This window comes from Xenopus tropicalis, chromosome 4 (genome assembly GCF_000004195.4).
Source record: "Xenopus tropicalis strain Nigerian chromosome 4, UCB_Xtro_10.0, whole genome shotgun sequence".
Taxonomy (NCBI): Eukaryota; Metazoa; Chordata; class Amphibia; order Anura; family Pipidae; genus Xenopus; species Xenopus tropicalis.
The window spans coordinates 132,382,199-132,401,214 of record NC_030680.2 but is presented as its reverse complement, the minus strand read 5'-3'; the positions used below and the strand labels follow the sequence as shown (position 1 = coordinate 132,401,214).

The following is a 19,016-nucleotide window of genomic DNA, read 5'->3' as shown; positions in this document are numbered from 1 at the left end:
ACCCTAAAAATACCCTTTCTTAAACCATAGAGTACAGGATATATTGCTTTTGTCTTCTGATAGCCATTGGCATTAATATTACATACCTGTAGGTTATTCAGACTTTTTCCTTGCAAGCCCCCATTTTGGGGTCCAACAATTGGTTAGGGTAAAACGAGGTTACAGATATCTGAGAATATTATTGTAAAGGAAATTCGGCCATAGCTACAAGATTATAAAGGTCAGCAAATAAGGGTTCACCCCAAATCTCATCCTAAATTGGGTTTCAGGAGTATCTAGGAAGGTCATTGTGCCAAAATTATATCATCAGGCTACCCCAACTGCTCTGTGGCCCATAGTTTGTAAAGTACATTACACCAGTGGGACTTATTCAAAAACACTGGGCAGTTTTACAGCCAATTAGCAATTAGCTTTAATGCTAAAATGGAGCAAATGTAACCTGTGTTAGCATATGAGGGGGTTATTTATCAATAAATAAACATTTTTTTCCATGATTTGAATGTTTCTGGCCTAAAAAATCATGAATTCAAATTAAGGTTTAGAAACCCCAAATGTTCCATATTTATTAAGCGGTCCATGTTTAATAAGCAGAAAAAAACTTAAAAAAATTAAAACTATTTATTCAATTCAAGTTTTTCAAATGTCTTTTTAGCTTGTTGATTCATTAATTATGATAAGCAAATTATGAATTCAAGGCATTCAGTGTTTTTCCTATGGTTTCATTCCGTTGTGTTTTTTTTTTTATTCAGATTTTTTAATAAATAAGGCTCGCATTTTAAAAAATTTGAGGTTATTCGAAGCAGAAAAAAAATACGAAAATTACACAAATACGAATTTTGATAAATAGGCCTCCAAGTGGGTATTAATCATAAAGACAGGGTTGCACTGAGAGATAAGTGTTTAGATTAAATCACCATTATTGTGCGCACATGTTGAGCTGCATCCTCATAGTTTACCATCTTGATATACAAAAGGGAATATAAACCATATTTCTACAAAAATATATTTGTCCTTTAGGAAAGCGAGAATGCAGGAGTGATATGAATTCCGTTGTTTCCTGCAGGTACCAGTCATGTTATCGATTGTTCTAATAAAGCCTTCCTTTTCCCTCTCTAGCTGAGGACAAACATATGAATGGTAACAACACTGAAGATGAGTAATGTTGTGCTAGTTTGTGGCTCCCTCTGAAAGTGCCTTTTTTCTGTTTCTAGTGCGTACACCGAGCCATACAAAGTCTGCCCCATCCTTGGCAGCATGGAGGAAGACATTACTTCTGATGAAGAACCAAAGAGCTCTGAAGAGGAGGGGAATTGTCTAGGGGAGTCTGGAGTGGTTCAGAAGGTAATGAGATAAGTAATGCATATGACTGGCTTTTACTCTCCGTGCATTTGAGTCCATTCCCCCCCAATAAATTCTGCAAGAAGTGCTACTTTCTTTACTTCAATTCAAGGGCAATTTGACCCTACTGCATTACATATTAAGGAAACAGCAGTGAATAAGCAGCAGGTCCATTGTTGTGTGCTAGTCGAGCTGCTATTCCATTCTTCAGGGGCTCTGGCAATGCAGTGATCCTGTGGCCCATCTCTGGGGTTTGGGCTATACATAAATTGGCGATATCCAGTCCGTTAGACCACAAGCTGTTGAACTACTCTCAGATCCCAATGACAGCCATAGGCTTAAAATCACAATAGCTACTAAATTTAATATGATCTTTGTACTTTCATCTATGCTCCTTAAAGTTGTGTGGCTGGGGACCCAGGGCAAATGCCCCTTATGCCCTATAAAAATAAAGGATTTATTGCCCACACTACTGAATACGTGGCTGTATGCTTGGACTGGGAACTAGTTAATGTACAGTTAGAATGGGAAGTTTAGTTTTACAAAAGCCAATAGAGTTGACAAGATGATTGATACGAGATCAGCAATGTACAAGATGGGTCAATGGCAAAAGGTGTGGGGGTTGCAACTGCAATTGGAACATAAGAGGACTCTGTGAGACAAAGAATGACATCTGTTAACCCTGAAGATGGGGTGAGTTTAAGAAACAGGGGATGTAGGGAGTTGGAGAGCAATTAGAAGGGGAGATTGACTATACCAAATCTAGAACTAGGGCACTTACAGTAGGTTCAAGTGGCTGTATCTTTTGCCAGTGAATGTTTGGGCAGATTGTCAGTATGGTCATTGGGAGGTGTAAGCAGCAGAGGTCAGTTACAGGGTGAGGGACTGACTAGAATAGGTCTGTGCATCAGCAGGCTTGGGGGAAAGATGTAGCCCCCATACTAGGTCTGGCCTGTGGGTATCTGAAATATGAGAATTATAGACATTTGACCCCCCCCCCTCCTCCCCAAGTAAAAGTAGTTGGACAGCACTGAGTCAGACAACAAATTGAGCCATAACCCCTCTCTGCCCTGTCCTGCCTGCTTTTTCCTCTTGCTATATCCAGGCCTCCACCTCCCCACCACTCTCCATTGCCTTCTGTACCAGCTGTGCTGCCCGGCCAGCCTCCCCCTTCAAATCCTGCTTCCTCCATCACTAACGAGAACAAACAAAGAAACTCTTATTAAAGGGAACTCCTCCCATCACTCTCTTTGGCATTTAATACATTTTTTGTGCTTTTTTTTTATTGCATTGGATAGTTGGATTCACTTATTACTTTCAAGGAGGACTAAAGCATCCCTTATGATTTACCAGCATTACACTGGCTTCCAGGTGCCTTTCCAAACCATATCATTGAGAAGTGTGAAAATCTTACGGTGCTGCTTTAGTGCATTGATTAATAAAGAGAGATAAACAGATTGGTGACCATGTACCCGTTCACTCATTCCAGCAAGGGAACAGCAGTCGCCAGGCCCAGATAGCAACAACAAGATGCATATTTTGCTGCAATATAGGGGCACAGGAAAGTGTTCACGTTTCTCAGTTATGTTGGGCCAATGTAATAGTGGCAAATCTTAAAAAACAAATTGTGAGGCTTTAGTTCTACTTTAAACTCATCAACAATGAAGCAGTTCCGGCGTAAAAATACAGAAACGGTTAACCACTTTCACCCAGGCCTGTGCATTTCACACACTCTTTGTGATTTTATCAAATATCAATATCTATCAATCATCTTTTATTGAACCTTTTACTTTGCAGAACCCTCTCGGGGTGCAGGGTAGACATGGTTGCCTCTCCCTGGTTCGGAAGGGGAGGGCTGGGTGTCCAGCAGTCCCTCTGTTTGCCTCCATGAATAATAGATGTTCTTTCTCATCTGCTAGTTATAGAGAGGTGCAGGGGCCCATCCTTCACCAGTCTGTCACAGTGTTATTACATTAGCTACAGAGTCAGCACTCCAAGGGCTCTTTGTAGGAACAGTTACCCTGCAGGTTAATATTTGATGGTTCTACGTTTGCCGGAGAAGGTTATTTATATCAGGTTGGAAGCTCCAGTACATATTTCTACTCTATCAGGAGACTCACTGATCTAAGCAGCTGCAAAGTAACGTATGGAAGGGCCACAAAAACTGAATGAACGTAATGATAACAATACTAAGAGGGGTATTTACAGGTAGTCCTTAAAACAAAAGTTCCCAAACTCAGGGACTGGTCTTCCTTGGGAGGGGGGGGGTGTAATTGTGCAATGGGTGTAATTGTGCAATTGTGCCTGAGGGCATGGAAAGAATATTTGCTGTCTTGGATATTACTAGGACCATAAGGTGACTATAATACCCATTTATCTGTAATCTTGCATTAACTGAAGCCTGAACTATTTCCCCCCAAATAATGTCAGAACTCTGTGGGTAATTAGGGTAAATTTTCATGTTCACTAAAATGAGTGGGGTTTGGGTTATTCTGTGCAGAGTATCTTATTTATGATTATATTTGAACTTATTATGGTAATATGTGTTGGAGCTGCTGTACTGCTTACTAGTGAAAAGCAGGTTGACCTGAAACCCTTGGGCCCTGCAGCAGTGGCGTAAATAGAATATGTTGGGCCTAATCATCAGAGGGGCCCAGCAAGTACGGTGCCTCCAGAGGTCACTCCCCCCCCCCCCCCACACACACACCCACAGCTGCTCACCCCAGCCCCCCTCTCCTAGATTGCAGCGGACAGTGAAGTTTAAAGTAGGAAGGAGGCTGGGGATGGAGGACTACAGTACATACCAGCCCCCCTGTCCCCTAGGTTCCACCGCTACTGCGGGGTCTGCTATATTGTAGTTACACCACAGCCGACAGGTCTACATGTGGGTTGGGCTGGGCCAAGAAGGTAAGCCCCAGGTTCGGGTTTGGGCAGGTCAGACTTCCCTCACATTTGGTAATGTAATATTGCTGACCCCTCTCTAATGTGGCTGATCCCGCTAATATATAAGTCATTAGAGGGAAGTCGTGTGTGTGTCAAAAAGCAGAGGAAGAATCTGAGCTGGGTTCAGTACGGGTGGAAAAACTTTTGACCTGTTCAGCACTACTGCTAAACTAAATGTCCACTAAGCCATGTTTAATTTGTGAAATTTACTGCACACACTGTGATCCAAAGGCTGCCAGGGAATGCTGGGAATAGTAGTTCAGGAAAATGCAGAGGCCTGGATATCCCAAGCAGGGTTAAATAGGGGAAGAGAAATATGTACCCCTGGAGAGATATGTATCCCTGCTCATGGGAGTATACTCAGCTATTTCCTTCCAGTTTCTATATATTACAGAAGGGCTGCTTCCATAGGCCCTAGCAGCATCAGGACACCTAGAAAGCCATGTATGTACAGAACATCTGACATATCAGATTGATTAATGCCTGGGGCAACTTGTATTGTTCCTCATGGTCATCCACAAGCCAGGACAGCGCTAAATAATGAGACCCAGTTTAACACTTGCCTTGGTCAGCAATCTGCTATGTCAGGGGTCTTAGCCCACAGGTTTTTTTTTAGCAATTACAATTGTTTAGTAGGGTCCTGGGGAAGAATGGTGTGTTTTCTGCCCATTCTGCTCATTAATAACCCTGCTGCCACACGTAGGACCTACAGCTGACCCTTACTGAATACAAGGGCTCCTAGTTTCTTCTTCGGTCGACAAAGAAGTAGGAATATAGGCCCAAGAGAGTTTAAATCAAAACAGGAGAGGATAAGATTGTAGAACACTGTGTGGCTTTGTGGCCACTTGAGATGCATTTGTTTCTTTTGTTATTGTGTTAGGGGGGCAGCTTTTTGGGGAGAGCAATATCCATTTTAGGGTAAAACAAAGAGAGCATTTTCCTTGGACTTAAAGAGTCCCATTGGAAGGCAAAATATACAAAAAAAGACACACTATATTGTGCAACACTTCAACAGCAATAAATCAGGGAAATATCTATCGGGCAAGTTAGAAATAATATCAGGTGAGGGTCCCTTTGGCTGGTTGATGCTATCCTATCTAACCAGTCTGCATAGACCACCCCCTGGGGGATAAACAATGGTATCAGCCAAAGTCATGTGCTGGGTCCATAGGCGGAGGGTGACTTTTTTGTTTGGGGAGGCTAAAGATGGCCCATACACAGACTGACCTACAGCTAATGTGAGACTTAGTGGATTCGCTGCTGGTGTCAAAAATTAACCTCCCAACAACCTCTTGCCGTTCCCACTGACTTCCAGGGATACTGTACAAAAGTGCGGGGGGTGCTTTTTTTTACCCTAAAATGTTTAGGATGTAAAAGTATTCATACGCGCACTTCTGTGAGGGGATCTGCAAACATTTGTGTTTGTGATCAGTTAGCTTCAAGGGCTAGTTCGCATTCGAATTCACTTTTATTTTTAATGGTTTTTCAGTTATTTAGCTTTTTGTTCAGCAGCTCTCCATTTGGTATTTCAGCAGCTATCTGGTTGCTAAGGTCTTATTTACCCTAGCAACCAGGTAGTGGTTTAAACAAGAGATGGGAATATGAATAGTTAAGGAGTCTACTTGGAAAAATAAGTAATACAAAATTATAATAATAATAAAATTGTAGCCTCACAGAGCAATATTTTTGGCCCCCATTTGAAATCTGTAAAGAGGCAGAACAGAGGTAAATTATTCAAAAAAATTAATTAGGAAGACCAATTGCAAAGTTGCTAGGAATAGGCCATTTCATAACATACTAAAGGTTAACTTAAAAGTAAACCACCCCTTTAGATGTGTTTATGTTAGTTTTATAGCAAGAAAGGCAGTGGGTACTGACTCCCCATTATATACAGTGAGACGCAGTCCGTATTTACAAACCCAGCACATTATATACAGTGAGAAGCAGTGGGTACTGAGGGCAGATATTCAGGCCCTGGCACTATAACACTGGCACTGATACACAACATTGGCCCCACTGTAACTTACTATAAATGAACAAAACAATGACAAAAAAAAAAAATAGTAAGTGCAAAAAACAATAACAAATATACAAACACACAATGAGCTTTTTCAGAGGGAAAGAGTAAACTTACCCTCCATCTGTTAGGGTAGGGGATAGATTATAAATTATTATAGATGTCAGGTCAGGCAAAAAACAATTTAATGTCAGCTAGTGATTCTTTAGAACTGTATAGTACCTGTGTATAGTACCTGTGTATAGTACCTGGGTATAGTACCTGTGTATAGTACCTGGGTATAGTGCCTGGGTATAGTGCCTGTGTATAGTGCCTGTGTATAGTGCCTGTGTATAGTACCTGGGTATAGTACCTGTGTATAGTACCTGTGGGATGAAATCTGCAGCAAAAGTTGAGAGTTGGTTCTTAGGTAAAGTTACAGCTGCAGATTCTTCTGCAGATTCTTTTTGCAAAATCTCCCGATCCCTGTGTGCATCTGTGCTCTGATTGGTCAATTTTACTGTCTGTCAAGAAAGCTGTGCTCTGATTGGAGAATCCACAAGAAGAAAGATCCAATCGGAGCACAGCAAAACGGGCTTGCAAGAACAGCTTTCCAGGACAGTGCAGAAACGGAGTAAGGGTTTTTTTTTTTTTGTTTCGTTTTTTTTAATGTGCCAAGCAGGTTTGGGGAGGCTTAGCCTCCCCTAGCCTTATGGAAAATCGGCCTATGGCTGGGTCAGCCCAGCAAATGATCCACTCGTATGGTCACCTCACTAACAATTGTAATAAAAAAAAATTATCAAAAACTATTTAGTTGATCAATAAATCTCCTAGAAAGTCTCTATCTAGCAGTGTAGGGGTTAATTCAGGTTCTAATTATAACATTTTGGTTGAATCCACACCCCTCCTGACTTGGTGTGATAAACAGAAATATCCTCCGTGCTCTGCCTTCTCCCTCCTTTGCCGGCTCACACATCGTACAATGCCCTGGCCTCAGATTCATGGAGGGTTGTAAATAGCGCAGTCAAAACACAGACAATGGGCGGAATCTAACAAACATGTTTTTACCCCGTCCGGGCGTCAATTCTAATATAAATGTTTGTAAATACCCAAAGATAAACGAAGATAAAACCGCAATGAGAAGGAGGTTAAATAATGACCCCTGCCTAGGCACTGTATCTGTGTAAGCTGCTAGTGGGCACATTTCATTATGTGAAAGAATCAGAGGATGGGCTGTCAAAACAAACCCCTGACCTGATGCCCAGATGACCAGGCAGGATTGTGGAAAGCAGCCAAACTGCCCAACCATGTCTGGGCATGTATTGGCAGCTTTAGAACTGCAGGCAGACAGTGCCAGAACTAGGCGTAGGCAAAGTAGGCAGCTGCCTAGGGTACAATGACACTGAAAGGGGCAACTTGGAGGTCAGATAAGTTACAGTGTAACTCGCCATGAGCAAGGCAGCCACCAGTGCGGGTAGCAGCAGTGGCGTCACAGGGGGGCTTGTGAGCAATAAACGGTATAGTGCGGGGGTGAGGGGGACTTGTGATCAACCAGCAACACAGGGGGCAGAATGGCTGTATTTTAGGATGTGGGCACTAGTACAACTTGGCCTGTCACTACAGGCATATAGAGTATTTAGTGTTGGTGTTTCTTTATAAGTTAAAGAAGTAGATGGTTTGTATTACTCCCCTGTAAGTTTGCACTGGCCAAACAAAATGGCTGCAGAAGGCAATTCCACTTTGGGGGGCTGAGAGACGATATTTGGTGGGTCTATGGCGGCTCGACGAGGCGAGAAGGCTGCGGGTATTGTTCGACTCGTCGATCGGCCAGGTTAAAAGATTTTGATCGGGCGCCATTGAAGGCACGCAAGCAAAATCTACTTTCAGGGCTGAATCGGCAGAAGGAGGTAGAATTTCTATTGTTTCTACCTCCATTGGTCGCATGAAAGATTGAAATTGCTATGTGTATGGCCCCCTTTAGTTTAACTGGATGCAGTCTGCATTAAAACAGAACTGGGGGTAAAATTTGGGGTTGGGGGGCCATGGCCCTCCCATTTCCAAACCCTTAACTATTTTTTCAGAATGACCAGTATAGCTTCTTATATTGCACCCTATACAGGATTCCCCAGTATCACCCACTGTTGGGTGCTTTTAATCTCCTAATAGATGCTATCACACTCCTCCATATAACTTGATATGAACCAGTGTACAGTATATAATAGATCTTCCTTTGCTTCATATTGTCTTGCTTCATATTGGCTGGTTATATTGCCCCCTGGGTTGCTGGTTTGGGGATCCCTGGTATAGTGTTTCCTCCAAAATGTGTTACCCCCTATGGCTTTTGTTACTCCATTTATTATACAAGTATAGGACCTGTTATCCAGCAGTTTTCCAAATAAGGGATCTTTCTGGATCTCCATACCTTAAGTCTACTAAATAATCATTTAAACATTAAATAAACCCAATAGGATTGTTTTGCCTCCAATAAGGATTAATTATATATAATTATATATAACTTGGAATCAAGTACAGGTACAGAGAAAAGGGAATCATTTAACCATGAAATAAACCCAATAGGACTGTTCTGCCCCCAATAAGGGGTAATTATATCTTAGTTGGGATCAAGTACAGGTACTGTTTTATTATTACAGAGAAAAGGGAATCATTTAACCATGAAATAAACCCAATAGGGCTGTTCTGCCCCCAATAAGGGGTAATTATATCTTAGTTGGGATCAAGTACAGGTACTGTTTTATTATTACAGAGAAAAGGGAATCATTTAACCATTAAATAAACCCAATAGGGCTGTTCTGCCCCCAATAAGGGGTAATTATATCTTAGTTGGGATCAAGTACAGGTACTGTTTTATTATTACAGAGAAAAGGGAATCATTTAACCATTAAATAAACCCAATAGGACTGTTCTGCCCCCAATAAGGGGTAATTATATCTTAGTTGGGATCAAGTACAGGTACTGTTTTATTATTACAGAGAAAAGGGAATCATTTAACCATGAAATAAACCCAATAGGGCTGTTCTGCCCCCAATAAGGGGTAATTATATCTTAGTTGGGATCAAGTACAGGTACTGTTTTATTATTACAGAGAAAAGGGAATCATTTAACCATTAAATAAACCCAATAGGGCTGTTTTGCCTCCAATAAGGGGTAATTATATCTTAGTTGGGATCAAGTACAGGTACTGTTTTATTATTACAGAGAAAAGGGAATCATTTAACCATTAAATAAACCCAATAGGGCTGTTCTGCCCCAATAAGGGGTAATTATATCTTAGTTGGGATCAAGTACAGGTACTGTTTTATTATTACAGAGAAAAAGGAATTCATTTTTTAAAAATGTAATTACTTGCTTATTATGGAATTTATGGTAGATGGTCTTCCTTTTATTTGGAATTTATGACCCTTGCTTCTGTATCTCCATTTCATACAGTCTATCCACTATGAATTTTCCATATAGCATAATGTAACCCATTGCTCTTTCAATTGCTCCATCTTCTTACTGATATTTATAACCCAATAAAGCTCCTCCTATTCACCCATATAACTCAATATCACTCTCCCTGTAGTTCCAAATAATCCAATATACTGTATCGCTGTCAGTTTCTTCTAGACACCTAATAGGTAAGCGCTGCCCCCCTCACTTTATATAGTTGCTGGGCCGCATTGTCTCCCAATAGTAGATGTTTGGGGTGCACCAGGGGGGCATAAATGAATCACCAGTCTAATGACTTCTCTATTCTAGACTGAAGCAGGGCAGTAGTACTTTAAATTTACAGCTAAGATGAGGTTTTGTATTTCACTGGCATTACAAATTTCTCTGTTGTCCCTAAACTTTAATTATAATATTAAAAATGGGACATTGCGATAATTCCCCTTGAAGGCACCCTCGCATGAAGAGATGCCGACACAGACTCAATGGATCGTACATGGGAAGTAATTCATTAGCAAACACTAGGTTGCCTTAATATATTCAATTTCAGGTGAATTCCTGTCAGGGAGGTTCCTTCTGCCAGTTATGTGTCCATATTCTCCATTGTGCGCAGATGTTACTGGAATACATTTGCATACTTACAATGCTCACAGCAGGGGCGCCTCGTCTCCAAGACTCTCATCGGGTATCCAGCAGTGCAGTTTTCTGTCAGACACACAGGTGGAAAAGAATACCCCTGTTATTTTGTCATATCCACCTGTTTTAATAATAGGTCCATCTGTACTCCCGTGTAAATATTCGTAAACCCCACACTGCTGGAGACAGTTATAATAAGCGGCCTACGCATTGACAATGTCATGACCTTTAATTGAGACAATCCATCTAGGAAGTAATCAGATTGCACCTTTAAGCTGGCTACGCGGAGGACCTGCTCTGTTGTCAATGTTGCTACATGAGCAGCTATGTGTTTTATTTGGCTTGTTGAGCCTTGATCCAAAGTGGGCTGATTAGATCGTATTGCCCCATGAACAACAATCTGAGCACTTTTGGAGACGGGACTATATCTATGACTTGATTTTCTATTCTGCAAGAGCACCAATATTATATCATTTGGGGAAGATTTAATTTTGGCCCTATTTAAGCTGCTAACATGGTCAGAAGTGGCAAACAAGCAATGTTTGACCATGTATGGCCAACTTAAGTGTGAGGAGTGAAGTTGTCCTTCCTAAAAGTATGTGGACACTTAACTCACAACATCTTATTCCGATGCCAAGGGTTTTAATATGAAGCTGGTCTTCTATTTGCTGCTAAAACAGCTCTTTACACTTCTAGGAAGGCCTTCCACTAGATGTTGAAACATTGTAGGTGGAATTTGCTTCCTTTAGTATGTGGGAGGTTGAGCGCTAATTTTGGGACCTGGCTTACAGTGGCAGTTCCAATTCATCCCATCGTTGGGTTGAAGTCGGTGCTCTTTGCAGGGCAGTCAAGTTCTTCCACTCCCATTCTGTAAGGACCTCACTTTGTGCATGGCAGCATGATTTGCTGAAACAGGAAAGACTCATCTCAAGAGGCATAGACTTGTCAAGAATGTCACTGTATGATGTAGTGACACCTATATATTCAAAGATGGGGGTTGTTTAAATAGCCATTTCTACGCATTAGAAAGGGTGTCCCTATACTTTTGGCTATTGAATAGTGAATTTTATGTCCTGGATCTATATTTAGTTGCAAACCTGTCCTCGGGTCTCCAATATAGTACAGAGGGATCATAAAGTAAATGAATGGGTATTACACCAATCCACCGGTTCATGCCATTCTACTGCGAGCCATGTCTGGTCTCTCATTTGGTTCCTTCTGGCAGTGGGGGGTCTTTTCTATAGGGGTGTATATTATTGTGCTTTCTAAGTAGTCAAAAGGTCTAGTTTAAACCATAATAAATACATAAATAGATGTAACTCCTACTGCATCTGGCTGTTTGCTGCAAAACCATGAGTGGTGCCTGCAGACAAGTTCTTCCTCATCCTTATTGTCTACTGCTAGACAAACCCTGAAATCCTGCACTGCTGTTGAGACCTAAAGAAGGCTTGTCTATATCTCCGGGTCTCCCCAGCAGTGTGGTCTGCTGTACTTTTTTCACACCCCTAAGATCTAAGATTTATGGGAAACAAAAACTGGAATTGGAAAATGTTGACATCTTCTTCCAGCCTTATCAGCTCTATATAATTTACTCCATGCATTGAATAAATGATGCCAAAGGAAGAATCCCCCTTTTTTGGCAGCAGAAACAAAAACACAGTATGAACGTGCTGTAACTGAAGCTTGTTTCATGCCAGTGTAATTGGGATTCATGAAAACAGAAAAAGCCACTGCCCTTTTACTAATGTAAACCATTTCATATGCCAGGCAGTGCCTACTACATAATATTACATTGTGCTTCCTCATTAAATAAACACTCATAAATGATTACAGTCTGGGCAACGCCTGGGGATGGGGGCTGCCCCCTGACACAGGACATCAGAGCTGTTTGTGTGTATGGACATATCAATCACAGGACTATTGCACAACATGTGTACAAGTAGTGGAAGTGGGGCCACCCCTGGGACTTGGCACAATGAGCAATGGGGATATGAGGACGTGCTGAGTGCCCAGTGTGTGCCTCTGTATCATTACGTGATGTCTAGTATTGCTGAGGTCACTGCTGGTTACAACCTGTTCAGCCTGTGTTGTTTATGATCAGTAATGGTCTTAAATAACTTAGATGGGCCACTCAGAGTCCAGTGTGTAATTCTTCCACTTGGGCAATAAAGCTAAAACTTTACTGCTGCCGCAAGGTGGGGGAGATTGATGGTTTGTTTTTCCAACCCACTAAGTACTGCTAAAATTATGGACAATATACTGAAAGTACACTTGGCACTTGTATTTAGAGGGTAAAATTATAAGGCCGGGGGATTTATGATAATGCATATTCAAGTTTTTGACTTTATATTACACAGTCGCCACTTGCATAACCATAAATCCCCCTGTTTTATGCATTTGCTCATTGGACGCTGATTCAGTATAAAGAAACAACAACAATTATAGAATTTCTAAAACTAAATTTAGCTTCAGTCCACTCCCATGGAACAAAGATAGATAGACGTTATCTAGCACAATGTGGGAAGGCTGGGCCCTCTTACCCTCTGAACTACATAAATCAGAGATGTCCAACATTTGGCTCTCTGGATGATATTGAACAACAGATTCCAGCATCTTGTTGTCGGTGAATGCTAGAGGACCACAGTTTGAACCTCCCATACATCCAGTATTATAATATATAACTTGTAAATGCCCTCTCTGTCTTGATGTAAGTAAGGTCCTGGAGACACCAGTGAAGTACAATAGAACATAGAAAATGCATTCCTCAAAAATCTTCCTAGAATTCCACACTCTTTGGTTTATCAGCCTGATGAAAAAAGAAAAATAGATGCACAGCAAAGTCACGTGCCCTCCTACACTCTCCAGTGAAAACTGTATACTAATGTATGGCCCACATCATTGTAAATGAGAGACAAGAGGTCTGATGTATACATTGAACTTCCATAGCCTTAAAGAGAATGCCCTTTCTGCTGCTCTATAAGCTTGTGTGTTGAAGAGCCTTCTGTATTGGTTCCTCCTGGCCAGAATTCTTCACTCTTCTGCAAAACACGAGACTGGGGAATAGAGGTGAGGCACATAGGCTAAGCCACTGCTGCACACAGCATGAAATGAGTTTGGAGGTGACCGAATCAGGTCTACAGGGGTTACACTTTATACATATTAAAGTTACCAGTCTAGAGGGGCCTAGTTACTAGCCTAGAGGGGTAATACTTTATACCAAAGTTACCTTATGTTGCTGATACATATGATACTGTTCATATTATATTCATTATTTAATCCTATTAATAATATTGTATTTGTTCTCTTCTGTAGAATGGACCAATGAGAGCTCTGACCATCGTAGAAAGTCTGTTATCATCTGAGAAAGAGTAAGTATTGATTTGGCAAGAGACACTTAAGTGCAACTTAAGGGGGAAACAAAATAAGAAGTGTAAAGTTTGCAGAAACCCTAGCAACCAGTCAGTTAGTACCATTTACTGATTACCTGCTTGGACAGACACTTGCAGTGGGGTTAGAAAACCTGGTGCAAATACATTTGGCAACTGTTATCACATTTAAGGTTTATGGTAGCAGTTATGGATATGGAGGTGAAGCTTTGAGGGGCTGATGATTTAGGACATTTATGGGGTTTTGTAAATTAAAGGGCACTAACTTTGCCCTAGAGCAATAACCCATAGCAATGAATCAGTAGGTAGAGTTTACTGGTCTGATTCTAATGATCATATTGTACCACATCTTTATTTTTAATAAGCACACAAAGCATTTACTTTGTGCATATTCCTACTACAGGTATGGGGCCGGTTATCTAGAATGCTCGGGACCTGGGGTTTTCTTTGTATCGGGTCTTTCCGTAATTTGGATCTCCATACTTTGTGTACTAAAAAATCATTTAAACATTGAATAAACCGAATAGGATTCATTGGCCCCAAATAAGGGTTCATTAAATATTATTTGGGATCAAGTACAATGTAATTGTAAAGAGAAAAAGGAAATATGTTTCAAAATTTTGAATTATCTAATTAAAATTAAGTCTATGGGAGATGACTTTTGGAACTTTCAGGATAGCAAGTTTCCATATAATGGATCCCATACCTGTACACTATAAGGAACATGAAATTATAGATGTTCTTTCAAAACCCCAAATAACTACATGAAAGCTCTATCATTTGCAATTAATGACTCCCCAGCTGTATGAGTATCTGTCACCTCCAATACCTCTGCTTTCCTATGTACAGAAGAGAAATCCATTCTTTACAGCCACTGATGTTCTGTCTCTATTTCAGGTACGTGGACACATTAAAGCGTCTGCACATTGTGAGTAATGTTATTACACGTTGTTTGCAAAATTATATTTCAGATAAGTCAAACTGTTAACTGGTCTAAGGGGCTACGTAGACTCATGGGCAATAGTACCCACGTAGCACCATATATCAGTAGCCCAAAGCAACCAATCAGCAGGTACACTTAGCGTTTATGGGTCATGTTTAGTTTGAGTCGTGAAAGCCAATTACTGGACTTATACAAATGTGTGCCGATGTATATAACAAACTTACCATTCTACAACCACACAATTTGCCAACTTCCATGTACAACAAAAAGTTGCTGTTTGCTGAAATGTAATAACCCAGTGGCTTAACAACAATGCACTCCCCCCCTCCCCCCACAAAAAATCTTTGTAGGGGCCTGGCACTTACAGAATCTCCTACCCAGCTCTCCCTACAACCCACACACCCACCCAATTGATTGTGCCCTCCATTTCCCACCCGCTTGCATTGGTGTAGGTGTAGAGAGGCTGGAGAGGGGGGATTTCTATCACTATAGAGGAAGCAGATCCCACAGTCCAGATCCCCTTGTCCCCCAAGCCCCCCACGACTGCAGGATCTGCTTCCTCTATAGTTACTCCACTGACTCAGAGACAGCCCTGATCAGTCCATCATGTTCTATTTGGCATAGATATGCTTTACTTTGCTTCTGATCTATGTGAATATAAAAAGGCATGCTCCTTTTGGATCTGAAGCAAAGCCAGCAATTAGAATGGGGCTATATTTGTGTCTTCAAGTCTGCGGAATATGTATATGGCACACTTTATGCACACTATAAGGCTGCAGATGTAGTCTAGTACTAATCACTGTTCCAGGTAGGAATGGACCGGTGGGACACTGGGAAAAAACCTTGTGGACCCGCTGACTCAGGCCTGCTCCCTGCCGGAATTTGGGCACCCCACCCCTGATTGCGTCAGCAAGTAAATAGATCATGATGCTGCACATACATGGGGTGGAACACCAGTCCAGTCCCATCCTGAATAGGCGCAAAAGAGTTGTGCCTAAGAGTGTTGTTCTCTGCTCTGGTTGCATAAGAACAGTGGTGGACTTCCCGACTGGGGTGGAGGGCTCCTGAAGAGGCAGCCTCTGTAGACTCTTGTCTCATTCTAGTCCGCCTTTGTTTCAAAATGAAGCCTGTATTGTTGAAGAAAATTGATAGATATGGCATGGTAGGAGGATGCACCAAAGGACAGTAGACCTATAATAAAAGCCCTTTGAAAGGGTTGGGTCAATAAATAGTGTTTAACCAACTTTTGCATTAAGGGTCCTGCAAGGTGTGCTCACTAGAACCTTTCATTTCATTGTTAATCTATATAGAAAGTGTTTCTTGCTTATGATGTTTATGTGTTTGCAGCAGTTTCAGTGACACGGCAGCTATAACACATCAGAGTAACAAGGTCCCTGTGGTGTGCAGCCCAGCCTGTAAGATCCATTCACAGCAATGAGCAAAATCCTTCATGCTGGAGCCAATTACACTCCTGTGACAGGGGGAAGTGATGGGAAACTGCGGCAGTTTGTATTCATGCAAAATAAAGGAGGCGTATAAATAATGGAAGTTAAGCGTGTTCCCATACACATTTAACGTGCTCGAAAGTGAGAATGTTAAACACGCTGTCGCCCATGCATAATTAATGGGCCAGTTACACAAACTGCAAAGCTTTCAAGGCTCGGGGGAGTTTGCCAGCATTGTTTGTCAAATATAGATAGAACTCCAGCCGGACACCCAGGGATAGGGACGTTATATAATACAGGTGCCCTGTGAGAAATACCTGGGCACACTGCGAAGGTGCAGTGCATCGGCAGGCTTGTAATATAGTTGTGTTTGAAAGTTTGGCCGCCTGATTAAATTACACATTTTGTTGATATTATATACAGTTTAGACTTTACATTGGTAAACATTTCTGCGCAATCAGGCCCGGATTTGTGGCGAGGCCACAAAGGCCCAGGCCTAGGGTGGCACAAATTTAGGGGCGGCATGCCGCCCCAACGCAAAATAATTTGTACATTTGGCTCCCGTATGGAGCAATGGGGACCTCTCCCCACTGCTCCGTATGGGACTTTTGTTTGTGAATGCGCACTTGCGCTCGGAGGGGGCACAGGGGTGGATGAGTGTTCGCGCATGGGCACGGGGGGGGGAACGCCAATTGGGGCGGCCTAGGGGCGCCGGCAAGACAAATCCGGCGCTGTGCACAATTGAATACTAAATTGCTATTGAGTGCTGAAGTCGGGCTTTTTTCCTTTTGATCTACTAGTGTTTATCTGTAGTAATAAGTCAAATCAAGACTGAGAAAATTAAGAAAGCCAGTCGGATAACTAGTGAAATGTCATGACTGGCGAAGCATCTTTACAAAAACACAGCAAGTCCAGTTGATTTGATTTATTACTACAGATATACCATGACCTGGATAAATGAGAACCATCACAGACATATCTACTAGTGTTATTTTTGTGCTTTGTAGTTGATTTGCACCATAATCCAAATCAGTTCCTGAAACTATAATGAAAACACAAATGTAATATAAGCTTCATCTCATGGTTATAAGGCCTTCTAAATATAAAAAGTTTAATATTCTGCACTATTTCTAAAATCTTTATTCTCCCCTCACTCAGCAGTCTGTCTCTCTGCATGCAGGCTTTGTGTCAGAGGCAAAAAAAAGGCCACAACTGGAGCACAAAGATCTGCAGACTGAGCTCTTGCACCCTTTAGTACTGTTGCACTTGCATCCCCCAGGGTCATGAATGCCCAAATATACCTTAAAACAGTGTTTTTCAACCTTTTTTGGGCAAAGGCACACTTGTTTCATGAAAAAAATCACGAGGCACACCACCATTAGAAAATGTTAAAAAATTTAACTCTGTGCCCAGCAGCAGTGCCCCCCTAGTACATTGGTGCCAAGAGCAGTGCCCCCCTATTACATTGGTGCCAAGAGCAGTGCCCCCCTAGTGCACTGGTGCCCAGCAGCAGTGCCCCCCTAGTACATTGGTGCCAAGAGCAGTGCCCCCCTAGTACATTGGTGCCCAGCAGCAGTGCCCCCCTAGTACATTGGTGCCCAGCAGCAGTGCCCCCCTAGTACATTGGTGCCCAGCAGCAGTGCCCCCCTAGTACATTGGTGCCCAGCAGCAGTGCCCCCCTAGTACATTGGTGCCAAGAGCAGTGCCCCCCTAGTACATTGGTGCCCAGCAGCAGTGCCCCCCTAGTACATTGGTGCCAAGAGCAGTGCCCCCCTAGTACATTGGTGCCCAGCAGCAGTGCCCCCCAGTACATTGGTGCCAAGAGCCAGCCCCCCTAGTACATTGGTGCCCAGCAGCAGTGCCCCCATAAGTCAGTGTGCCCCGTGGCCCCCCCCTAATACATTGGTGCCCAGCAGCATTTTACTCTTCGGCGGCTTCAGCAGCATCTTCTTAAAATTTCTTAGTTTTTATGTCAAATTTACAATCTATGCACAAAGACTTGAGAATAATTCTGAACTAAAAGTGCTCTGCAAGCAAGTATAGAAAGATTGTTACCTGGCTACAAGAAATGTTTGTAGACTGTTGCTAAGGGGCAGATTTATCAAAGTGTGAGTTTGGAGCTTAATACATAAAAACTCACCCATCTTTTCATTCCTATGGGATTTTTAGAAGCGTATTTATCAATGGGTGAATGTTAGAACCATTTGATAAATAAACTTCTAAAAATCCCATAGGAATGAAGAGAATGTAGGTGAGTTTTTATGTATTAATCTTTAAAACCACCGTTTGATAGATCTGCCCTTAACTGAAAGAACTGTTATATTTAACAAAGAAATAGTAATGGTACACCAGTATTTACTGTCATGTTCCCTGCAGAGGCTGTATTAACTTTTATTTCACTTACATAACTGGATACAGTAAGAAGAAGCTGTGTATTATCAGATGTATTATATGTGGTGAGATATCAATTTAGAATCTGTGGAAATGAAGGCGCACAACCACCAAATAACTGGAGTTATCAGGTCCAAAATCTGCCTGAAAACTTAGGTCAAATGATTCTTGAACAGTGTGCAGAGCCGGTATATATATATCCCACAGCTGTTAGATATACTGTACCTGTGCATGTTTCTATGAGAAAGATTTAGCTGGCGTGCCCATTGAAGCGTAGGTGTGCATTGGGTAAAAACTAAACTGTGCAAAGTGAGATGTAGCTGATAATGAGGAGACAAAGCTGCGCTGGGACGTTGCTTTTCATATTAAGCCATATCTGGTGACAGTGAGACATAACAATAAGACAAAGCTGTGCGCTGCATTCGCTGTTCATGCTGAGACACAGCTGTGCTTGGTGAGAAAGTGAGAAATAATTAATGGGTGCCCAGGCC

General features: G+C 41.9%; 1 protein-coding gene across 2 annotated transcripts in view; it reads left to right on the top strand.

Moving 5' to 3' along the window:
• fgd5 (FYVE, RhoGEF and PH domain containing 5) overlaps positions 1 to 19,016 on the top strand; it is a 108,578-nt gene that overhangs the window by 32,652 nt on the left and 56,910 nt on the right. For both annotated transcript variants that reach the window (XM_002938237.5, XM_031901163.1), the window contains exons 3-5: positions 1,212 to 1,341; positions 13,673 to 13,728; positions 14,644 to 14,674. In XM_002938237.5, coding sequence (XP_002938283.3) covers positions 1,212 to 1,341; positions 13,673 to 13,728; positions 14,644 to 14,674 — 217 coding nt within the window. The remainder of the gene's footprint in view (positions 1 to 1,211; positions 1,342 to 13,672; positions 13,729 to 14,643; positions 14,675 to 19,016) is intronic.